Source organism: Dermacentor andersoni, chromosome 5, assembly GCF_023375885.2.
Source record: "Dermacentor andersoni chromosome 5, qqDerAnde1_hic_scaffold, whole genome shotgun sequence".
Lineage (NCBI taxonomy): Eukaryota > Metazoa > Arthropoda > Arachnida > Ixodida > Ixodidae > Dermacentor > Dermacentor andersoni.
In genome coordinates this window covers 164,773,823-164,800,083 of record NC_092818.1, presented here as the reverse complement: position 1 = coordinate 164,800,083, position 26,261 = coordinate 164,773,823, and the positions used below count along the sequence as shown (strand labels likewise).

General features: G+C 43.4%; 1 protein-coding gene across 3 annotated transcripts in view; it reads left to right on the top strand.

Moving 5' to 3' along the window:
- LOC126531570 (protein capicua homolog) overlaps nt 1-25,738 on the top strand; it is a 121,506-nt gene extending 95,768 nt beyond the window's left edge. For all 3 annotated transcript variants that reach the window (XM_055071252.2, XM_055071253.2, XM_050179135.3), the window contains 2 exons: nt 15,214-15,360; nt 17,355-25,738. In XM_055071252.2, the coding sequence (XP_054927227.2) occupies nt 15,214-15,360; nt 17,355-17,578 (371 nt within the window). In that variant the 3' untranslated portion in view covers nt 17,579-25,738. The remainder of the gene's footprint in view (nt 1-15,213; nt 15,361-17,354) is intronic.
- The last annotated feature ends 523 nt before the right edge of the window (nt 25,739-26,261 follow it).

Genomic DNA, 26,261 nt, shown 5'->3' with positions numbered 1-26,261 from the left:
TATTTGCCTTTAGTATCTCTTTAAAGCCTTGCTTTAACTCTTTAACACCAGTTCAAGGGCATAAGCCTTGCTATGTGGTGGTATGCAGATATATAACCTGCTGTCAGTTCAAGGGCATAAGCCTTTCTATGTGGTGGTATGTAGATATATAACCTGCTGTGTTTAGTGCATTGCAAAAAAAAAAAAAAAAAAGATTTAAAAGCTTCATGTATGGCATGCTGCACTTCATTTATGCTTTTTGTTATGTGCATTGTCTTGACAGCCTGAAATGCAAGTACATTTTTTGCATGTATTTTGAACTGCTTGACCTCTCGTGGTGGCTCAGAGACTGTGGCTTTCTGCTCCTGAGGATGAGGTCATGGGCTCGATTCCTGGTTACTGCAGTAGCACTTTGATGGGGATAGAATACAAAAACACTCGTGTACTTAGGTTTAGGTGTACATTGACCGCATTTTATGAGCCTAACTCGTCATGCAGTACTCAGTTGCTGACGGATTTTTTGGACTCCGAAAACTCGGACATAATGGATGTTCCGGACTTCATACATGCACCGTCAGGGTTCTCATAGAGCTAATGCATTCTTGTGACTAATATTTCTAAATGAATTTAGGTCCCAAAGTTAGATTTTCCAAACTAAATCGCTTGTACTGAGCCAAGCTACCCGATCTTGGACGCTGCCTTGTTGGATTTTCTGCTGGTTTGGCCTGGCCTGGCTTGGCTTCCAGTGGCCTGCTCTATAGCCTCCAAGATTGACAGGTGCACGCTATCAATAGAAAGCATGTGCCATCCTCCCATCTCTGAGGCCATACCCACTCCCCTTTGGGTGACAAAACGCTCCAGGGGAGTGCACTTTTTCTTTGTTTCATTTTTCAGTTAGCACTATCGTCATAATCACTATGCAGGATCGTTTCTTTCTTTATTTCTTTCTTTTTATATTTTTTTCTCTCTCCCTAAAGTTTCAGTTGCTATGCTGTTTGTGGGTGTGTCCATTGAGCAGGTGTGTCTCAGTAACGTTGCATATTTGTGTCTGTTTGCGCAGCTTCCCATTTATGTTATTGGCGCCACCTCTTGTGCCTTTGTGAGGGCAAAGTGTTGCGAAGAAACGTGGCTTGTTTCTTCTATCTCAATGGCGAACTCTGTTGGCGTAGATCGTCAACGCGGTGACGCCATGGTGACGCCCTTGTCGACTGTATATGGAGACGACGTCACTCTTGCACAAATCCAAACAAAACTGATTGCCTCCAAGCATAGTATGAGGCAGGGCATTATTAAAAAATTTTTTTAAGCCACCCTAAGCCTAACAGATATATAAATATTTTTTTTTGGTGGAACGAGCTTTTTAAGGAAAATTGGTCGGCTACTGTACTGGCAAATTTTGCTGGTAAATTCCGCAATAATATTCCCATTTTCAAGCCATTTTGAACAAAAGTAGTGCATCCACTTATTTTGTCTTCTACATAATGACTGCATAGTGTTGGCGTTCAAAGCCGTGGTCTTTGTTGCCTTTGTGTTTTTACTACATAAATTGCTGCACTATTACAGCACTTGTAGGTTATGGTTGTTTGATCTTTGTGTTCTGCTGCATAGAATGCAGCAGTTTGTCAGCGCTCGCAGGCTGCATTTATTGCAGTCTCTGTGCTCTACCATGTGGATAGCAATGCTTTGTCGCTGCTCAAAGGATGCGTTTTTGAAATCGCACTCTCTGGGCACCTTTTTGGCAGAAGGGTTTAAGAGACAGTGTGATCCCTATGACAAAGCTCTGCGTGCCATTTCGTTCATGAAATATCACACACTTCGTGACCTTCCTTAGCAATGGAAGAATGGATGAAACACTTCCATAGGCTGCCAAAGTTTGCTTTGCTGACTAGTTGATTTTGAAGCACGGTAAATTGAAGCATTTTTCTTGTTTCTGACTGTACTGTTTGCAGCAATGAGAAATACATGTATATTGCTTAGTGAAAAGGTGAAGTGAGGTTTGCATGCATAAAGTGTAAAGTATATTCGTTGAAAACTTTTTAGAAGTGTTTTGGAAAATGGGAAGTTTTCCTAGAGTGGGATAACACTCTAATGAGAGGGCATTCTTAAGGTTTAGAATATTTATTTATTTAGAAAACACCTTACAGGCTGTGCATATGGCATTGAGTAAGGGGGGCATCACTGCAATAAGGTGTAGGTGAACTGTGGGAACAAAAATATGTAACAAGAACATTTGTGACATAAAAAAAAAGAAGCTGGCAGAGTACATGGTGTAGGCATGGGTATGCACCGCAAGAGAGTAATTGCAACATAATCGAACAATAAAGGACACACAAACGTAACTGCATATAAAATACACAAGACACATCATGTGAAAAGCGTGTGCAGGTGATTGCGGAATTTGGAAACAGCTTCATTGGAAATACTATTCAGATGAAATTGGGCACAAGACAGCAGATAAATTTGTTCAAATATGCACATATGTAATTAATATTGACTATGCTGCATATGTTGACAGATGCCATTATCCTGTGCCAAACATACGAATTGTGCCATTCTACTCCAAAACACAAATTTCGAATGAAGTACTAATTGACTTGAGCGGGGTATGCGCCTTTCCTGGCAACCATGCAGCAATAGCCGTGCGTTGGTGGGATTTTGGATGTTGTCAAATTCCACTATATTGTCAGCTCTGATTGGCCAAGAGGGTTGCTGTGGCCGCCTCTCTGATCGGCTCAAAATGCCTTCATTACAGAATTTGGCATCATGGCGCAATTTGACGACATCAGAATAGCACTCCTGGACTCCAAGCCAAGGCAATTACTTTCAGATATGGCATCTGGGGTGTGGGCGTTAGGTGGCACATTGTAACTTCACCGTAGGGAAATGAGGAATGTATTAGGCATGTTTCTAATTCTTACACATTCGCATACTGTGCGAATCTCAAGTTGCAACAATGATCATCACTCAGATTTGGATTCTGCGTCTACTCCATTTTCCTGCACGACCACATGATGTCAACTCAAACTTTTCAACCATAGAATGCAAGCCAGGAATATAATGTTTTGGTTTTAGTCAACTTGAGTAGCCAAATGGCAGTCATAAAATGTCGGAGAAAACGCAAACAGCGTAAGCTGCACTCGCGACAACGATGTTGACACTGCAACTTGTGCCAAACGTATCTGAAAAATAGAATGATTCATTGTTTGATGTCCAAAATACCTGTTGCCGTTGTAATACGTTTGCTCTATGGAGCCCATGGTGGGGCCGCATATAAATTGGAGCTTGTCCGGAAAATTGGCCTGCAACATATAGCCCATGATATTAGGTGTGTAGGCAGAGCGAAAAACCAGTGATCTTTATTCTCCATATTGCATCGTCAAAAAATATCAGTGCTTTTCCCGGCAAGGGATGTGGAAAACTGGCAAACATGCATTGACCACGTAACCTCACATATATATTGTGACAGGTTAACCGACTGTTTTAGTAAAATGTCGCAAAGAATAAAAAATAATGAACTGCTTTACACGAATGACGCTCACTCTATACTGATGGCCGCTGTCCATGCTTGTCATGGGTCTTATGTTAATTGTGCATGAATAATCATTCAGGTGTAGTTAGCTTGTTTATCACCCACCGTTATCAATATGGTGTCAATGCAGAAGTTGTGAAAATGCCGAGAAATTATCTATAGCAACCTAAAGGTCTTCCCTAGTTATCGTATCTGGTGGCAAAGAACTACCAATAAATGGAAAAAGAAAATAAAAACAAAAGAGTTGGCACAATGTGTTTGCGCACCTGGGAGTTTAGCAGTCTTATATGTACACTGTGCGAACTACAGGCGTAGTTCATCACATTGCGGTCGTGCTCTTTCCCTGACGCATTGGTTAATTTCTGTGCATATTTTCGGTCCTTACCAAATGCAAAGCCTTGGTTAGAATGTGGGTAAGATGTGTAGCATACTGGATGACAAGGTTTACTTTTGAAACGACTGATATCATTGGTGTAGGGGCACGCTGTCACATGGCATTTTTAACATATTTTGTGGAATCCTTCTTTTTGTTGAAAAAGAAATGCAGCAAATCCAACAATTTGAAATCTATATGCAGCGAAGCTTTGTGCGAGTGCACAAAGAGTCGAAACAAGTACATGCACGTACGCGTGTACGTGTACAAACAAAAATTCTATCGAACGTCTTGTTAAGCGGAGTTGCTGACTACTAGAGAGTACGATGGATGCCTTGAATGTATCATGGTTTCAGAGGCAGCATGTGCATACGTATGTAGCGAAATGCGAATCCATTCTTTCTGTCTGCAATAAGCGTTTACATCTTCATTATCGTGCAGCTGTAGATTCGCAAGGGCGAGCTTTTCTGTTTCTTTCCCCCGCGCTGCCGTTGCCGCGAATGTGTGGAGGTGAGTGCCACCTGGTGGTGCTGCAAGGAACCTAGTGGCGCATACAGTGCACATGCTGTGCTGTGATTGGTTGGTCTATTTGGCAAGGGAACTGCCAGGCCGCAGCTCCCATGGTCACGAAACCCGGCGAGGTTCGCAAAGAAAAGCGTCGCTTCAAGAAAAACAACTGCTCACAAAATCTAGATTGCCTTTTAAACACTGTTTTCGCTCATTTCTTAACATCCATCACAATCTTTGCTATGACACATTATTAATTTAGTTAATACTTGAATATAGAAACACTTACGACTAGTATGAACATCAACACCAACATAGAATGAGCACCGTTCCTGCAGTGCCCTTTGTTATCTTTTATTTCTTGGCTACATTTAGCTGGCACAGACAATATGCAACTTAATACTGACCTGCAAGGTCAAATAAAGAACAAGTTTTCTTAATCTGCCTGTATTTCACCGAATTGAGCTTTATCAAGCTTCTCCAAACACACATTTTCTGCTAAAAAAATTATGAAATACCTTAGAAAAATATATTTGCATAAATTTGTAAGGAAACCATGAATATAGTATAGAAAGGGGTATCTTTAATGACCGGTAGAATAAATAACAAAAGCATGGTACTTCCAAGCAGCGGAGAGTACAATATTGTTCTAAAGGTCACTCATGCTTTCCTGCGGTTCTACTTCATGTTCCTGCATTCACTGTTCTTCCAGCACTATGCTGTAAGCTCAGAAAATTTCAGCACTAGTTCTGCGTTACGGCTTCACGCATGAGCACATGCAATATACATACAGCAGCTCAACTGGAAGGCAAGTAAGGTACAAGCTTAGTGAGTTATTGGCGTCCGTATCTGTAGTGACCAATGCAACAGTTATCGAAGTAGTTATCTGTGAAAAACAATAGGTACAGTGACATATAGTTAACAGAGCATTGCAGGCAATACCCTCCCATGTGCACAATACATGGAGGCTCTCTCTAGTCTCCTGTGTGCACAATATGGAAGGAGGAGCACTGTCTAGAGGTAAAGGGTAATCTTTGCTTGCCAGTAACTACATATACTGTATTTACAGGAATCTAACGTGCACCTATTTTTTTTTTTTTTTTCAGTGAAAATAGGCCCAAGCATTGCTTGTGTTTTACAGTTGGATACGAAACCAAAACCACAGTCACTGTGTTGACAACAGCTTAGCGTCAGTGCCGTCAGATGCAGTGTCATTTCCATCACAAAATGGCGGCAGAGCACATTTTCATGAAGGTTGTTGTAGGGTTTGTTTTGTGCTTGACAATCAATCTCTTTCAGAGATACAGTTAAACCTCGATATAACGAATTTCAATATAACGGAATTCTCAATATAACAAAGTACTTAACTTTTCATAACCTCAGGGTGTCTACCAACCGGGAAAACCAGGAATTCTCAGGGATTTTCAATAGTCTGGAAAAACTCGGGGATACTCAGGGAATTTGCGCTTCTATCAGGGAAAATTAGCTGTAATTTTATTGAAAAGGAAAGAAAGTCGCGATAAACCTGGCTCGAGTAGGAGGAGTTGCCAGTGTTTAGTCAACGACCGACTTTCCGGATGGCCCGATATTTCGAACGGCTTCGCGGCACCACCACGTACCCCATAGGGCCTATGTATAATAAAGTCTGAAATTTCGGGTGCAAGAACCCTTCGCCATGCGATTTTCCGGACATTTTGCCGTCATGGCAGGTCTGAAACTGCATTAATAAAACCACCACCACCACTGCCGTTTTGATTACCTCGTCGCTTCTCGAACCGGCGCTCTCTCACGCAGATCCACTGGCAGCCGTAGCCACCACCGCAGCAACGCTAGGCCTAGTTGCTTCTGCGTTTGCTATTTAGCTTCTTGCTGTTCTGTGCCGTGTTTTTCGTTGAAAGAATTCGCCGCTGTCAGCAATGGCACCGACTCCGGCTTTGTGGTCCTCACGATTGGCTTCAAAGCTCAGAAAGCACGACGCGTTGCATAATGCTGGTTGCCGAAAGTCAGCTTCTCCTTACTACAGCAATATTACGCGGTAAGTGAAGCGTGTGCAAATTATTGCGATGAAGCTCAACAAGCGTGGGAAGGGGCAATTGTCACAGGATGAGCACCGATGTGCCTAATAAATGTACTGGCAGGCCTTCAGAGCTTTTCCTGATGTGCTGCGGCAGTAAATGACATGCAGTGGCATACCAACTACAGTAAACTCTCAGTTGTACGAACGTCGGTTTATCGAATATTTCAGAATAACAAACTTTTTAAAAATCCCCGGCAATTTTCTTAAATATGCTATGCAAAAATGCTTCACTTAAACGAATTTCGGAAGAGTGAATATTTCAGTTTAACGAACTCGCTCAGAGGACCAAGGCTTATTTTTACGATCAGTTCAACGAAGTTGAACTGATCGATGGGATGGCACAATCGATGGGATGGTACCGCCAAGTTAAATGCCGTCATATTCTACCTTGCGGGAGTGGCTCACCTGTGGTTTAAAAATCATGAAGCCGACTTTCAGTCCTGGTCCGCGTTCAAGACCTGTTTCGCTGCAGTTTTCAGTCGCCCTGCCGTCCACAAGTTGCGCGCCGAGCAGCGGTTACGAGAGCGAGCGCAGCGACCCGGTGAAACATTCACCTGTTATATTGAAGATGTTCTCGACCTATGCAAATGTGTGGATGCGTCTATGCCCGAAAATGACAAATTGAAGCACATTTTGAAGGGCATCGCGATGACATTTTCCAAATGTTGATCGCCAAGAGCCCGCGCACCGTAGCAGAGCTCATAAACTTGTGCCAAAGCTACGACGAGTTGAGTAGGCAGCGCGAGTTGACTAGGCGCCCCTCAATGGCTGACGAGGCCCTCTCTTCCATGACAGCCTTCTCTGATCCCTCCTCCTTGCTCACACAAATCCAAGCTTTCGTGCAGGAGGAAGTTGCACGTCAGCTTTCTCTGCTACCCTTCGCTGAGCTACAGCAGCTGCTGCCGCAACAGCCTCCTACACAGCTCGCTCCTACGCTCCGGCGGGTTATTGAAGACCAAGTTGCTGAGGCTCTACCAATGCAGCATCAGCAGTACCCTGCCGCCGCGCTACTTACTTACACATCCGTCGCCGCGCAGCCCCCTCGTCAACCACTCTTTGAGCTACATCCTCGGCCACCACCACCCGTTCATAGTCACGTTCATCGACCTGCTCCTGCCTTTACTAATCCTTGGCACACGCAAGACAACAGGCCCATATGTTATGCCTGCGGTATTCCCGGCCATGTTGCACGACTCTGCCGCCGCCGCATGCTGCACTCTGATGAGTTTGTGCAGTCGCCTCCCTACGCCAATGTGTGCCGCCTTTCCACGACACTTATTTTAGTCGGCAGTCGAACAGGACACCAGCCGAGCGCCCGGTCCTTACACGTCGTTCACCTTCCCCGCGTCTCCGCTCATTGTCCCCCATGCGTCGGCGCCCTTCACCCACGCAAGAGCAAAACTAAGCGCCGCAGTTCAGGAGGCAAGAACTGCGTCGCCATCGATCTGTACAAGTCCTCCATTGTCGCCTTTGAACGCTGTCGATCTTACTGTTGACGGCGTCCCTACCGTTGCACTAATTGATACTGGAGCAGCCGTGTCTGTCCTAAACGAACGCCTCTCTTGCGCTTTATGAAAAGTTACGACGCCACTTTCTGGGTTTTCACTTCGCACAGCAAGTGTCCAGCCAGTTCAGCCTTCAGCAGCATGCACAGCTAGAGTTGTTATTCAGGGCGTTCTCTATATTGTGGAGTTTGTGGTTCTGCAGTCCTGTTCTCACGATGTGATACTTGGGTGGGACTTTCTTTCGCGAAATAACGCCATCATCAATTGTGCATGTGCTGAAATCGAATTATCGCCTCTGTGTGACGCGCCCCTCGTCGGCGCCACTTCTCTTCCCGCTAAGCTAGTTCTTCGAGAAGACATCGCCATACCGCCGTACTTGTCTGTCGTTCCCGTCTTCTGTGGCGCTGTCTCTGAAGGCGCTGTCCTCTTCACTCCTTCAGAACTCTTCATGACCCGCAAAGACGCTCCCCTGCCTTTCGCCACGCTTGACATTTCAGCCGGTTTCAGCGCCATCGTTGTCTGCAATCCGCTTCCTACAGCCCTGATGGCTCTTCGCGGCGAAGTACTTGGCCATGTTCAGCCTCTTGATTGACATGTTTATAACCGACGTGCCGGATGCTTCGTATGCAGAGCTCACTGACTTCTGTGCACTTTCCACTTCTGCTCCGCCATCACCTGACTTATTCACACCTTTCATTGCCATGACCTTACTGACCGAGCAGCGCTCCCAGCTTCTTCACCTGCTTGCCCAGTTCCGCTCTTCTTTTGATGTCGCTCAGCCTACTCTGGGTCGCTCGCCAACCGTCAGCCACCACATCGACACTGGCTCCAACGCGCCATTGCGGCAGCGCTCGTACCGCGTATCCGCCAAGGAGCGTCAGGTGATCAGTGAGCACGTGGACGACATGCTTCAGTGCGGCATCATTCATCCTTCCAATAGCCTGTGGGCATCACCGGTGGTTCTCGTCACAAAAAAAAGATGGTTCCATTCGGTTTCGCGTCGATTATCACCGTCTCAATAAGATAATGCGCAAAGACGTCTACCCTCTACCGCGCATTGACGACGCTCTGGACAGCTTGCAAGGTGCTAAATTCTTCTCTTCGTTGGATTTACGCTCGGGCTACTGGCAGGTCCCGATGTCAGCAGTTGATTGCCCTAAAACTGCATTCATTACGCCAGATGGTTTATGCGAATTTAATGTGATGCCATTTGGCCTATGCAATGCGCCTGCTACCTTTGAACGAATTATGGACAATATCTTGCGTGGCCTAAAATGGAGCACGTGTTTGTGCTATCTTGACGACATCGTTGTGTTCGCCCCTGATTTCAGCACGCATCTTCCTCGCCTTAGGCAAGTGTTGACGTCATTGACCAACGCAGGCCTGCAACTGAACCTGAAAATGTGCCAGTTCACCGCGCGCAAGCTCATGATTCTAGGTCACGTCGTATCACAAGACGGCATTTGCCCCGACCCATCAAAACTTCGCGCCGTGGCAGAATTTCGGAAACCTAAGACACTCAAAGAACTCCGTGCCTTCATCGGCCTCTGTTCTTACTTCAGACGCTTTGTTCGCAATTTTGCCTTGATAATATCACCTCGGACACAACTCTTAAGTGGCGCCAACGACCTATCCTCCTGGTCTCCTGCATGCGACACCGCGTTCGTGACCTTACGCCGTCTCCTGACGTCTCCGCCTATACTGCGACACTACGACCCCACCGCCCCAACTGAAGTGCATACCGATGCCAGTGGTATTGGCCTTGGCGCTGTCCTTGCGCAGCGCAAGTCTGGCTACTCCGAGTACGTCATTGCTTACGCCAGTTGTGCGCTGACCAAAGCGGAACGCAATTACAGCGTCACAGAAAAAGAATGCCTGGCCATCGTTTGGGCACTCGGGAAGTTTCACCCCTATTTATACGGCAGGCCTTTCAATGTGGTTACTGACAATCACACTCTTTGTTGGTTATCCTCTTTAAAAGACCCATCTGGACGCCTTGCCCGCTGGGCTCTGCGCATTCAAGAATACAACATACACGTCATATACCGCTCAGGTCGCAAGCACACTGACGCTGACGCTCTGTCCCGCTCTCCGCTGCCAGCCTACACGGCCTCCCTCTCCACCATTAAGGCGGTATCCTCGGTCGACATCGACACCTTCGCATCAGAACAGCGCAAGGATCCTTGGGTGGCCTCTCTTTTGGATCTCCTTTCTGGCTCGCCTGCATCTCCCATCTCCCGCTCCCTGCGTTGCCAGGCTGTCCATTTTGCTGTCCAGGATAACCTTTTGTATCGACGCAGCTACCAGCCCAATGGTCGCAAGTGGCTCCTGGTTATCCCTAGGACTTTGCGTTCGGACATGTGCGCGTCTTTCCATACTGACCCACAATGTGCACACGCAGGCGTTTTGAAGACGTATAAGCGCCTGCGGCAACGCTACTACTGGCGAGGAATGTTTACTTTTGTCCAAAAGTTTGTCCGCTCGTGCCCACAATGCCAACGCCGCAAATCTCCGCCGCATCCGGCCCATGGTTTATTACAGCCGCTTCCGTGCCCTGCTCGTGCCTTCGACCGTGTGGGAATTGACCTGTACAGGCCGCTACCACTAACACCTGCTGGAAAACGATGGATTATTGTCGCAGTTGATCACCTTACATGCTATGCCGAAACCGCTGCTCTACCTGCAGCGACCGCCAGTGACGTTGCATCCTTTCTGCTCCATCGTTTCATTCTTCGTCATGGCCCATCTCGGAAGCTGCTGAGTGATAGAGGCCGTGTGTTTCTGTCGCAGGTGGTTGAAGCTCTGCTTGCTCAATGCCGCATAGTTAACCGGACCACCACGGCGTACCATCCTCAAACTAACGGACTTACAGAGCGTTTCAATCGCACCCTTGGTAGTATGCTCGCCATGTACGTTTCATCGGAGCATACAAACTGGGACATCATCCTCCCATTTGTCACGTACGCATATAATACGACTACACAAAGTACCACAGGATTTTCTCCATACTTTCTTTTCTACGGTTGTGATCCTTCCCATACCATCGATACGGTTTTGCCTTATACACCAGACGTGTCAGAATGTGCTCCCGTTTCAGCCGTCGCCCGATACGCCGAGGAATGCCGTCAATTAGCCCGAAAGTTCACCTCCGCTGACCAACAACAACAAAAAGCCAATCGTGATGGCGACGCTACGAATTCGAACTTTGCTCCCAGCACCCTTGTCTTGTTGTCCGAGCCTTCTACCACGCCTGGACTTCCAACAAAACTTCTCTCGCAGTATGATGGACCATACCGCATCGTCGAACGCACCTCTCCGGTCAACTATGTCATAGAGCCGCTTACATCGACATCCGACAAGCGCCACCGTGGACGGGATGTTGTTCACGTGCGCCGCCTCAAACAATTCTATGACCCGCTCGTCTCCACGTCGTAAGTCGCCAGGATGGCTTCGCTTTTGCACCGGGGGTAATTGTAATGACAAAGAAGAGCACAAGAACAAGGCCAGCCAGATCGCCTCTTCCATGCCGGCTGTGCAACCAGTGGGCCAGCCGGATCGCCAGTGCTTGGCACGAGTGTGAGCCGTTCGGGCAACAAGCTGTTCCTGCTCTGCGTCACCTGCCTCCTCGGTTACGAAGAGACGTTACTCTCGGAACTGTTCAGTGCACCGATTACAATATATATATATATATATATATATATATATATATATATATATATATATATATATATATATATATATATATATATATATATTGCCAACTACTTTTACAATAAGTGAAATAGCCTGGAAATGCTTCTGTTATAAGTATATTTAACCAACAGCTGTATTTATCAATCACACATGGTGAACCATGGGGGCCCAAAAAATGAGCTGAATTTGCATTTATCTCTTGCAACTATATAACATCTCAAGATGATACAGGGGGCAAAAGGCAATAAGTGCGCCCACAGTGGTCTCGAATCGCACCCAGTAGCAGCAGTACAGCGTACATAAAAAGGCACATTCGCTACAAAGAATTTAAATAATTCAACAAATAATTGTACTTGGTGTTTAAGTCTGCAACATAAATGTATCGCTAGTTTAGGTAATAGTACAGTCGAGCTTATAGGCAATGACGTACAATCAACATAAATTACTTGCAATATTCACACACACACACAAAAAATGGACTCGCCATTCCGGCCCTGTGACAGTGGACGTCCAGCAAAGCTGTTAAAAGCCACCACAACTGCTGAGGGGGTATGCAATGCTTTAGTGCTTTATAACCCCACCCCCCCTTCCCACGCACTCAATTTCCCCTAGATTTGATATCTGTTGAGTTCGGTTATTCCAGGGTATTGGGATAAATTCTTTGTTCGCAAAACCCATTCATAAAGCTCTGAATAGCTTACATGCGTAATATATTAAAAATATCATAATTATATCTCTATCTTTGAAGTTTGCCTACATATTGGTGATAACACGCCCTTTATTTTTGCCAAATATATTTTAAAAAATGTGTTTAGTTCATGGAGGACATCACTGAAACAAGGACAGAAGATGTTATGACGCATGAAAATAAGGGGGGGAAAATACGACGGCCCATTATTATTTACGTTTCTAATCGGACCAGGAACGTAAAAATTTTGTCACGCATTGCAGTTACAATGGCCCCCCTCCACTTTCCGCAATATATGAATCTGTATTGAACTACAGCTATTATATATATATATATATTATTTTTTTTTCCCCGCCAGGACCAATTTCTGCTAAATTTGGTCTTGGCGGCTTTTATAGTGCTGCCAGAGCAGTGGGCTCAATTCTTCTGCTCTCGTTAGACACGCTCAAACACACTGGAGTGCTTGCATACATAATTTATTACGAAAGCCATCTATGTTGAACTTCACCTCCACATCACCCATTAATTTGTCCTTACAGTCACCAAACCTAACGAAGCTGTCTTCTTTAGTTCAATGAGGACACCAGCCGAAACTAATATATCACACATGACAAAGTAAGAACAAAAAAATGAGGGTTCATTGATTATTCGTAACACTTCTCGATAACCCAGAAATATTAAAACTATGCGACACATTCCACTTGAAATGCTGCCTATTCCATCAAAGTATAAATTATCTTAAACTCTCTTGGGACAATAGCAGTAGCGTGACAATTTCGAACGCTCGTTCACAATTTTTTGTTGCTGTATTTGATCAACATGCATTTACCATCGCACATAAACTTGGCGTATTGTTCCCCTTATGTTCGCACAATTTTACCTCGGTTGTTATTGCAATTATGCAAGCGCTGCAGTCTAAGTCTTACACCGCTCGTAAAACAGACTAATAAGGCTATTTACCACTTGCATACCTATTCTACTTGAAAATGCGCATTTAACCCACCCATTTGGAGCATTGCCTACACCTTATCCATATCCATACCATGCCCCTAACTTCCCCTAGAAATAAACAAGATGCCTTGTTTAGCTCACCAAGAACACCGAAGAAACATACTGCGAATCTCGTAATATCCCCTTCAGTCACGGCATAACATTTGCGAACGCAACTTATTTTTGCCATTACTGTGTAGTAGTTTCAAGGAATAGACAGTGAACATTAGGCTTTGAGTAAATTGCACATTCTGCTTTCTTAAGGTACACCCAATCCACTTCTCAGGGAAATGTATCGCTTCAAACGACCGCTTTCACGAAGGCTCTATTTGGCGTCCCTTCGAAGGGGGCATTCGTGAAGGCAAAGTGTGGAGGTTTCAGTAGTAATCGCAAAAAGATTATTTCATACATTGTTGCAATGCTTCGGCCCAATAATTAACCTTTGCAAGTAATTTGAGCGGGTGATTCAATATATTTATTGAAAAATCGTAGCACGGCTCATTGTACAATTAATGAATATTAGTTACTATGTATTTACGATGGGTCACTATAAAATTCAGAGGCACTCTCCCGCCTTGACTTGCCTTCTATATGGAGTCTCCAGCACCTTGGGATAAAATTGATAGAAATAGCTCATCTTGGAAAATATTTGCTTCTGTATGCATCTCGTTTTTATTCGTATTTGGGAATGTCTCACTATGAGTCTTATGCATTTTTTCAAATATATATCTTCTTTTCGGTGCATTTTACTAACTCCTCCCTTCTGTTTTCTTTTTAAATAAAATAAACACTCCCCCTTACTATTCAAGCTGGATTAAGTCGTTTATTTATTTTTTAGCATGCTTACTAGAGAGTGACATCATCGAGCGACATGGTGTCAACCAGTCTCTTGACATAAAACAAAGTTCTGTGTTGCTCAGGGAATTAGGCAAAGGCACTCGGGGAAAACCTGGAAAACTCAGGGAATTTGGAAATGTCAACTTGGTAGACACTCTGAACCTCTAATCCATAGAAAACCATGTATTGAGAACCTCGATATAACAAACAAGAAGAAAAGGGGTTAACTGAGAGGCCCAATTTTTATTAATCATATCATGAGCAGCCAACAAACAGACACCAAGGACAACGTAGGGGAAATTACTTGTACTTACTAATTGAATTAAAGAAATGATAAATTAATGGCAATGAAAGTGGATGAAAAAACAACCTGCCACAGGAGGGAAACGATCCCACGTCTTTGCATTACATGTGCGATGCTCTAACCAATTGAGCTACCGCGGCGCCATTTCCCTGCCCACTTTCTTGGGTATTTATGTGTTACTGCTAGAACTAACCTTGGGAGTATTAACCAGTGCCACCACTCGCAAACCTTGGCGGCAGATGTGGAACATCCTTTCTGCCGCAGGCGTCACGGTTACCACTTTCTCTCAGCTAGCGTGTGTTATGAAAATTGATTCATTAGATGCCGCTGATTCCAATTTCGATTGTGGATTTTATGGCTGGTAGACCTAACATGACTAAGCTTGGCTGGTGAAGGCAGGTAAAGTTGGTTTGCTCAAAACTAAGCGCAACTAATTGTTTGCTGCTTACAGAATAACCTCTAAATTGTAATTAAACGCGAATACACGTAAGTCAAAATTGCTATTCCTATCATAAAATGGTATATTTTATTTAATTATTTCTAATAGCTTTTCTTTGACGCCGTAGTGGCGCTGTCCAGCGCAAGACACTATCCACAAACGGAAAACCCTATTCTAAATCTCTTCACTCCTGCGTGCCCCAATGCTAACACCCGCAAAGCTCTTTGGGGCCCCAAACTATTGGGGCCCCTATTCTAAAACTCTCTATTAATTCGCAATGACTTTCGTGCAGATGCATCGGATGGTGATGTAGGCTCTCCACGAACACCTAAGACACCAGCAGAAGGTGAGAAGAGTCATTCATCACTACGGCGTATACTGGAGCAACGGCGCCAGCTTGTCATGCAACTTTTCACCGAGGAAGGCTGGTTCCCTTCAGGTAAATATCTTTACCCTCATGTCGTTTTTCATGTTTTTGCGAGGTACCCTGAAGACTAGGCATTATCATCTACTGAGGAGCAGTATGGCGTATGGATGCCACGACAGCATCAATCATTCTTGTGTACATTCCCGCGCTGCACCATGTGCACAAATGGTGCACTGCACCACATGTAAAGCTGTCCTATTTGACAAATTTGGACCAGCTGGCCGCTCAAGCAACAAGCGTTCTGTTGTTGATATTCACGTGGCTGGACTCGCCTTGAAAGCACTGCTGTCATGCAAAGTTGCAAGGGGCTGGCGGTTACTGCGCCATTATCGGGAGATCACTGTTCATCAATGCTTTATTTACGTCTTCAATGAATGCTAATAATGGTTCATGATGATGTTCTACCTTTCGAACTTAGTACTTTTTCAACTGGACCATCTTGGAAAACATAACTTTATGGTACTCGGAGTGCTTTGCCTTGTGTGGTTTATATGCAGCCGTAACAGCGAGAACTTTTCAAAATGACAGCATGCTGCAGTCATTTCTGCTTCTAGCCAACTAGAACACTTTGCTCTCATATGCAGAATCCACTCGTGTCCCGCTCGTTGTAAAATAAATTGTTAGCTCTCGGAGATAAAATGGCAGTGACTGCGCTCGCAGTTCCAAAATGGTAGGTGATCGGAATCGGGTGCCGTTCATGCTGCATTTTGTTCTTTATTTTAATGTTCTTAAGGGAAATTTGCAGCTAGGTGTAAGAAAATGCTGGAAACAAAAATGAAGATTCTAAAAACACGGTTCTTGAACAAGGCGATGCCACATAGTCGCTTTCGACTCCAGCTTAAGTGTCAATATTTTTTGCATGTATTGAAAGGCAAGTCCACATATAACGAACTACTGACTTGCCACTTTTCATGAAACTAATGAAGTTAAATATAATAAATGGGTTTGACTGATTTATTTCAGTGGAAACAGATTTCTTGTTTTAATTAGATTTAACTGATGTGAGGATCCTCTACTCATTCTTTCAGCATAGTGGACACTAGGTAGGCAAGTAGCAGTCGTACCCTGTTTGCTAGTGAACTAAAATAAAGTAATTAACTTTTTAATAACTTGTTTTAAGACACTTGTTGCAATGGCAGAATTGCAGTAGGGTGTTGCAGAAGGCTATACAGTCAGCGTCTGCAGACTCCCTAGGGCCACGAGAACGTCCGAAGGGGGGCAGTGCGAAAAAAATGAATGCATGCCTCTTACTGCCCCCAAGGGCTCAAATCGGGACAAGCACGTCCAAAATAGCTCTAACGGCCTGCCAGTACACTTATTACGCATATCTGTGCTAGGAGACGGCAGGTGCACGCGTGTATAATTAAGGAAAACGTACTGTGGCCCAGGACAATTGTCTCTTCCCACGCTTGGTATGCTTCACCGCAAGACTTAGTGTATGCTTCACTACGTAACACTTGTACTGAGGCGAAGCTGACTCTCGGGAACCGGCATTGTGCAACACGTCCTGCTTTCCGAGCTTGAAAGCAATTAGCGAGGATTGCAAAGGCGGAGTCGGCGCCATTGATAATAGTGGCATATTGTTGCAATGAAAATGATGGAACTGAACAGCAAACTTTTTTAGCCACCGTCGAAGTAGCAAGGCCTAGTGTGGCCGCTGTGCTGGCTACAGCTGCCAGCAGATCCGGAAAACAGGTGCCTGGAAAATCGGTCGTTGTCTGCTTTTTTTGGCAGACGGGCAAGTGTAACTAGACTGTAACGGTTGGTTGTTGCAAAATGTATGGTTAGTTTCAATGATTTCAAATTACTGAATAGTTCCTTCTTGAATATGAGTAGTTAGTGGAAAATGTTCTATTCACATTCAAAATTTTGAATATTCGCCTATCCTTAGTCACGACACATGCACACACCACAAAGCTGATGCAAATGTGGTGTGCCCAATTTCAGCCACTTGATAACTAAACGGTAACCTGTTCATAATATGCTATGCTGTTTTGTTGTTACAGCGCAAGCTACGGCTGCCTTTCAGCAGCGGCATCGGGACGTGTTCAGTAATAAAAACACACTGCAGCTCAAGATACGTGAGGTGCGTCAAAAGCTGATGGCTCAAAACAACCAGGCCAACATTGCCACTACGCCGAGTGCTCATGACACTACCATTGAAGCACCTCCAGCCAAGTCGGAACCACCAAACGCCCCAGAACCCCAGACCCCACGGACAGGGACATGAAGGCCTCAGGGGACGCACACTAAGTTTGAAGAGGCTGCTGGGTGATGGTGCGGGATGAGAGAGGTGTCAGGCAGTCTGATGCAATGGGGCTCAATTTTATTTTTTCTGTTTTTATTGCCCTGGCAGCATGCGCTCTGCAAACGAAAAGCAGCTGTGGAGTCGCATGCTGACGATGCAGTTCTTATTTTTACTGGTTTTTAATTGAGTTCCAAGAGGTATTGCCACTGCGAGCGAGTTGTGTAGAGGCAGGTTTTTATGAATCCCTGCTACAGCCCCAGCGCCACTTTTATTGTTTGTCTCTGATGTTGTTTGAAGGCTTGTTTAGCACCCTGCATTAAATTCTCAGATCTGCAGCGAAGTGGCTAGATTGTCATGCACCTTGTGCAGGCTGTCAATGCGGTCTGTGTTTTAGAATGAGCTTTTTGGCTTGTGGTGTCAAGACTCTCTGCAGGTGGACATTGTTGTTAAATAGTGTACATGGGGTCATTGCAGTATATTGACCTTCCATGAATGCCTGTGTTGGCATGTGTCTTGTGTTCGGTTGCACGCATATAGTTGTGTTGCACCTGTGATGTGTACAAGACTGCATTCTTTGGTGGTTCTCAAGGTTTGTGTCACACTAATCTGAAGGATCTGAACAGCCCTGTTGCATAGCACGCAGTTTAGGCCTCCAGTTGTTTAAAACATAGGCAGGTTCAACTACACTGTGTTCATGTAATGTACGCACATGATAGCTTTCATTGTTTTTTTTTTTTTTTCTTTTTTCACTCCTGCATTACCAATTTAAACATGTGGTTTACCTTGAGAACTTGGACTGTGTGTTGTTGCTAGTATTTGGACAATGCAGGGCAGTGCTGTCTCTTGCTGTTGACCATTGAATGTGTAAGCAGCGCCTCTTTCGCAGATAAACCATGCATTCGAAAGCCACTTTTTGTCATTAATTGCTCAATGCTGCAGTAAGGTATGCATCATTCGGCAACTATTGAGCCTAGTGTATATATGTGGACTAGATATAAATACCTTCATTTGCTGCTTTCATCTAGACATGCAATGTGAAAAAATCTAATTATCACTCAGTCAAATGAGGTAATTTAGCATCAACTTTTGAACATGCAGGTTTTGTTTTGTGCTGCACAAAAATCATTGCTGAGGTGATATTATGTTTTGGTGTCGCGTGTGGCATGAGCAGCAAGTACAGATGGCATAAGCAAGGTATAGTACTGTCTTGCGAATATTGGTCCTTTCTGAAGAGCTGGACTTCCACCAAAACGGCTGTAGGCTATCTGTTGAGGCGAATATGCTGCAAGAATTGGTCAGTGCAAAATTGGGTCGGTTGCACTTCTCTAGAAGTTTTATATTTTTGTAATTAGCAGAATGGTTGCTGCTTGAAGAGCCACCTTGGAAAGGATGTGTCATGTCATGGAAAGTTTGTTGTGTTCACTTTATTTGATGATATATTTTCAGTGCTCAGAGTTCTGGGCCTTGTATAAAAGCTGACTTTTGTGAGAACTCGTTGTGAAATGATTGATGAAATGATGATGTCGTTGTGTAATGATTTGTCTTTTCTTTCTTTTTTCTGCCATTCTTGATGGAAGATGCATGGAGCTGTTGGTGTATGTTTGGTGTGCCTCCCACAAGGACGTCGATGTGAGAATGCAGCACATACTTTTTGTGTTCATAACATAATGGCACATGCATGGTTTGTTTCTGTGTATTGTATCCCCCATTGCTTGTTTGTATCATTTTGTTATACTTTTGTGCATAGCACTGTCGTTTCATTTTACATGTGAAATATGTACTGCATTACTTTTGTTGTTGCATGCCGGCATTTCGCATAATGCGGCCCGCCTTCTTTTTTTTTTTCTTCATTGTATCATTTATCTTGCATGCTGTGCTCTGTTGTTATGCTTTTTTGTTGCTTCGTCATTGCTTACTCCTTACAATCTGTCCCAGATTCTTGCTCAAAGCAGACATACATTATAGGCAATTTTTATTACTATTTTTTTTACTGCTCAGTAGTTAGAGCTGTCACTAAGCAGTGGTTCAATGACAGCGAGGTCAGTTAGAGTAAGCCCTGTTAAATTGAAATGGCATGTCTCAGTACATTGGCCAAGTTTGAATGATGGCATAGTGCTGGTCAGCTCCCATAGGTACCATCTATTTTTCACACCTGATCTTGAAACTTCTTCCCTGCTGACCAAAAAAACGCCCCTACCAGCGGTATCCTTAGCGTTGAGCTAACTTGAACTCTTAAAACACAGCATATGTCACTTAAAAAACACACAAGTTGCTGCATTAGCAGTGACTTTTTTATTATTGTTGTTGATGTCCTTCCGTTACTTTATTTCTTGGCAACTGATGGGAAGCAAAGAAGGAAAAACAGGTGGCAGTTTACCAAAGCTGTTAGTAATATCCCATCTCCTGGTGAAAGAAGATGCCAATTTTTGAGTCCCTTTTGACCGGCACTTCTTTTGAAGATTTAGTTAATATTGACAGTGGAATGGAAGGCTATGGTTATGCGATGAATTATTATTTTTAGTCTACTAACGATGACATGACTGCATGCTTGCACACCATGTACAGGGTACTTGATAAGTGCTTCTGAGCACAGCGAAAGCTAATGCCACAGAAGTGCTGCTGCGCAAGGCCATTGCCACAAGGCCATTTAAATAAATAAGCATACTGTGGGGCATGACATGTCAGGCATCATTAACTGAATACAGAAGCTTCATAATCCTGGTTACTTAAAGCTTGAAATTGGCAATGTGTAGCCGGTGCACTGAAATTTTGCTTACCTAAAAAAATAACTTCATTTATCTCCAAATTTCTTAAAGGATTTTACCACTTTGGGCTAAATAGAGTTTTCTGTACAGCGGTAGTATGAATGAATTCAGTTTGAGCCAAAGCAGAACATGCCATAAGAGGCAAGACAATCAAAATGCAAATTGTTGTGGAGTTCAGTGATTGTAAGCCATTTGGCTAGCAAATAAATGATTGCCTGCCAGAAAAAGCGGGACACATCAAAAACTGAAGGATTGTAAGGTTGTGCACTTCCATTTTGTATCTTGTAGTGCAGAAAGGCCACCCAATACAATATCTGAGTTGTTTAGATTTTATAAAATACATTGAAGTGAGAATGCTTAGCTCATCACTATGTGCAGGTGTCTTTGGGGGGAAAATTGGAAAAAGTAAGGCTTCCAGCATTACGCTGGATTAGAGCATGTACCTTGCCTCTTCACTGCTAATCGTCATAGGCTGTGTAGTTAGTGCAGTTCAGAAGTAGATGCACATCTGGCTTTCTACATATGGCATCCCATTGGACACCCAGGAGGGTGCATTAAGGCTGCTTTGGTTAGTGACATATGGCTTGATTCGTGCTTCAGAGGTTTCCTAGAAAGTTTCTCATGGAATAACAAATTTTGCATGGCTATTGACGTTGTGATTGGGATCTGAAAGAAACTTCTTTTGCATTTTTCTTAAAGCTTTTTCAAATCAACACATGCTTTTTAGCATTTCACATTGCTTTAGCTCCTCTCGAGAGCATTAAAAGTAAGTATATTTTACTGATTGTTTTAAAGGTGCTTTAATATATTGAATTGGTTTTATTTGGACACTGCATCTTTTAGTACAGATTCGACCTGATTTGGCTTGGTTTTGCCTTATTTAGTCCCTGTAGAGTACTGGACTCGTGTGGCATGGTTCTGACGTCCAGAAGAAAGCCAACAAGTGCCTCATATTTATTGTTTTAATCTGCCTTCGTAATATTTGCCTCAGTTTTAAACCATTAATTCTAATTATTCATTACGTTAATAGTTTTACAGGATAATGATTTATTACCAAGTAAAATGTACTGCAGTTGTGTACGCTTATTCTTGCATTGTTCCTTGCAGTAGTGGCTCAATTGCTTCCAGCCACTGAGCCTCCCCAGTGATTCGAGCCGGAGTGGTGGAACTGCTCTATTGGTCTGTATAAATGTCTGTATTGCAAAAAAGAAAGAAAGGACAAGTAGTTTAACCTTGATATTAAAGTCCCCTGGAAGTGGTGAATTGCCTTTCTGCGAGTTGCCAAAATTCGACCTCTTTCAGTAAGAGTGCATAGATTGATGTTCGCATAAGGCTGTGTTGGTGCTGAGCACTTTTTTGTTCCAGACCATTTGTCAGTTCTTCAGATAATATTCTTTACTCGCTTCCTTGGAGCCAACACATTTGTCTTAATGTGGCAACATTGTGTCAGTGAAAAACCATGAACCTTCATAACTGTTTTTAAATACTGCAGTTAACCCTGTGCACCCTGCCAGGTTTGCCTACTATCATGCACATGAGGCTGCCTTCATTGTGAAAGCACATTTAAAAATAAGTTAGACAATCTTCATGCATTCTAATTTTCTTTGCACAGTATGGTGCACTGCACCGCTTATCTAAAGAGGATGGTGTTACCCTGCAACATACCTTTTATTTTGTATGGCTGGGTAGCCTGCACATGCCTGAGAATGCATTGCTTGGACAGTCAACAGGCAGGGTAAGACCTGCTGTGCTTAGGCTTGGGGTGGTGTCATGTTGATGCATGATTGGTTTATTGACACCGATAAAAGTTCCTGCATGGTTACAAAGTAGTGTGCAATACCTGCAATTTCTTGCTTGTTACTGAAGATAAAATGCCTGCCTCCATATAAAAGTTTAACTTGTAACAGACTTGTATCTCTGCTGTTTATAAAGTTTTTTTGATACCCATACGGTTTGCAACTATGAAGTCCCATATTCTTGTTTGCTGTCTTGCTATGGGAACCAATACTGCATGACATCTGCATTGTATGGATTGTCAGCACAAAAAGATATTGAAAAATGTAGTGTATGTGAATCCACCGCTGGGCATTGCATTGTACAGTCGTCAAGGAAATGTGAAAGAAATTGCTTGTCACAGGGATGAGAGGCACTCTTCCACCCACACATATATAGGTATGACCGATCACAAAAGCTGAGCATGTGTACTAAGCCTGCTCACATTGTTGCACATATTTTCTCTCGTTTGCTGACATACATTCTGCCAAGGTGAGCATATATGGCTGTTGCTTATGGATTGCGAAATTGTTGGTAATAAACATGAGGCTACACCCTGTTTTATGCCACACCTGTTGCATTTTCCAGCATTTGCTATTGTGTGTGCATCAACCCTGTGTAATTACACCCTCCTCTTCACATTAAAAACTGCAGCCGGATTTACAGGTTTTCATTATAAGGACTCTATTGCTGACCAGTCCAGTTGCTGCTCTCATTTCTCAATCGTAATTGGCTGGAATTCTATGTTACGACTGTTTTTTCCCCTCTACCAACAGCTGCATGAATGCAGGCCCTGGTATTGTTTTTACAGTGTGCCGCTTGCCTGGACATGCCTTGAGTGCAATTATGAAAGAAATGCTTGTTTTCGTGCCATACAAGAGGTTAGCGCCACTACTGATGGGCAACCAGTTTAATGTTTTCAACACACTGTTCATGCACACAAATGCTGCTATGGTTGTGTCATCCTGTAAAGTAGAGTGCAAGTTTTGTAGTTACATACTAGCGAGAGAAATTTTTCATTGGAAAAACTTAAAGGTGGGCAGCCAGAGAGAAAAATCGGAAATGTTTATAGGAAAGAAGCTGCATCCATAAAAAATAGCGTTTCCGATCACTTGCCTCACCTGCTGGCAACTTCAGGTACAGTGTATGTCACAATTACAGAGATTGGTTAATACTCATACCAGCAATTGTCACATTTCTAGTTGGACAGGCCAGCATTCTCAACGGATGTCTGCGTGCCTGCGATGCTGGATCACTCTACCAAATTTGTCTGCTTACAGCCCAGTTAACCATAGTTTTCCATGTTTTCTGTGCAATTTGTACACAAATGTTCAGGATCGCACACAGATGATGCAGAAAGCATGCAAAACTAGTGGTCTGCATGTGGAAAGTTTTGTTTCGGCAGCGACATTTGTGCAGCAACACCTGCTATGCAGAACATCATTAGCGTCCTGTTAAATGTGACATTCACTGTGCCACTCGGCTTTCCATCATGTCATCATGCAGGACGGTTGTGTAAGGACTAAACTTAGAGCACTAACTTTTCCAATTTTGTTGTGCATACAGTTGTGGCATTCACGCTATAGTTAGGTGCCGAGGCCTCCTTTATTTTTCCTAGCTTCTCTTACTTTTGCAACTATCTCTATTACTGTTGCATCTACCTTTACATGTATTTTCATTCGCAGTCTTCTGCTACATGTGCAAGAATGCAGTCTGCACTTGAAAGCCTGGAGTTATATAGTGTGCGCTATGTGTATGTTTGTGTGTACCATGCCGTTGTACCTAGCACCAAGACACTTGTGCACACTATTACACTTACCTGTAGCTACCTACCATGGAGAGATGCACCAACTCATATTTTTAAGACAAGGCGGTGTTTTTAAGACATTTTAAACATTTTGCTGTGTATATATCGACAATACATAATTTTTTTCAACTAAGCTAGTTGTTGCTCGGGGCCACTAGGACTCCTTGCAGAAAGTGGTTGATGGTGAGAAGGAAATACAAGAAAAATTTTGTTTTTCTCCCCAAATTTTTTTTTTCTTGGCTGTTTGCACTGTGGAAGTTGTTGGTCGAGAATTTTGCTTCGATGAAGCTTTATAGCAGGAGGCCCACCAAGGCAAATCATGTGGTTGCTGCGGCCTGCTGTGTACACTGTCGTGTCATCAGTTGTGTAATGCTTGCGGATATTCTCCTGTTCCTCTTGCTTTCCTAATGAAGCCAGGCTGTTGTTGGAAGCTTGAGCCTGTTTGCAAGTGGATTTCTACATCAATATTAATTTGTTCCTGCAAAGGCTATATTCATGAAAACGTAACAATTTCACAAGTAAGCAAAAGGCAACTAAAACTGCCATTTGTGAATTTCCCGAGAGGTATTTCATTGCCCGAACACCAGATGCAAACTCGCATTTGCAGTTGAAAAGTGGTAGTAAATTAAGCAAAAGAAAATCTATAAGAAACAAAGTCCTTTCTGATTGACACAGCTGTATAAACCAGTCAACCTATGATACAGGTTCAGTGGCCAAGCACGAGATCGTGGGTTTGACTCCCAGCTTGATTTTAATAAAGGCTAAATGCAAAATCTTGTGCTTGGTGAGTATTTGGGAAACATTAAAATGCTTTCAAGGTTAATCTGGAGTCATCCGATGTGGCACCATGGTCGCTGTTTCGGTGTGTTAGACCCCCATTACTCAATCAGTCAGCTGTACTATAAATCTATTGGTCTTCAAGTTGAACCCTAACTCTGCACCCTCTAGTGGTCTTATATTTCTAGAATGTTTGTCAAGTGGTGGTTGGTTTAAATTTTATGCAGGATGTTGAATGTCATGCACCTAAGCAGGGGTCCTGTAAAAACCTTTGCCTTCCTATGACAAGAAACTGTAGGCTTGACTGTACAAAAGAAACCCTCTTGCAAACAGGCTTTGGTGTTTCTGATGAAATGAAGAAATAGCAGGTAGGATTGGGTGTGCACAATTGAAACCACTGATAAAAAAGACAAAGAAGAGGTCACGTCTTGCAAGTGCCAATTCTGTTAAATACTTGTTCTGTTTTCCCATGGCATCAAACTTGAAGTAACAATCAAGTCTGGAGATGTAAATAGATACAATGGTTAAATGTATGTTTAAAAAACCCTCTCCATCTGAAGGGGCCAATAAGGAAATTGTTTTGCAATCCCATACGAAGTGCATATTTGCTGGCGTTGATATTGCTGTTCGTGCATTCTTTTTTACTTGTCATATTTTTTTCTTGTTGCTTCATGTTGTTCACGTTGTGTATGGTGCAGTTATGTTTAGCATTGAAAAAAAGTGTTGATATGGCAGATCTGTTTTATTCATCTTTCCTGTTTGAGCTCTCAAAATCAGCATTTTGGAATTGTTTATTGCTCTCTCTTTATTTTTTTTTTCTGTGATACTTTCTCCAATACAGATCTTAAATGCAAAGAAGGGGTATTACATGTGTGAGTCATATTGCCTTTCCATTTATTTCGCTACTTGTAGTATCATATTTTATAGCTTAATCCATTCAGCTTAAGGAAAGAAACTCATGACAATTGATATGTACAGTGCATGTAAGTATGAATAAATTACCCTTCAGTGCATTGTTAATTTCTTGAACGTATCATTTATACTGCCAAAATACATGCCTCTAAACTCTGTAATGTTCGACGAGATGCCGCCTGTACATGGTCATCCACTACCCACAAAGAGTGCACCACATTTTAACGACTTGATGTCACTAGGTGTCCACATTTTTATTTCATGCAAGTACAAGACAAAAACCAGAACCCATCTATCGATGACTGTCAACGTCAATGCAAGAACATTTAAATGCAAACGTGCTTGACGACCTATTATAAGTATCGTGGAATTCATTATAATTGGCATCATAGCACCGACACCCACAGTGTGTACATGTTAGACAGCATTGTGGCGCAATCTAGGGTGCCTAGAGGCCAGCAACCCAGATCCAGCAAAGGGGGTAGGGTAGGCACAGAAATGGCCCCTGCATTTAAAATCTCTACACTGCTCAAATTTGGCGTCGGATATGCTGGCATGTTGTGCCCCACTGAGAAGCACCATGAGAATAGCAAATGACACTGCATTAGACTGAACATGCACATCATTTGTG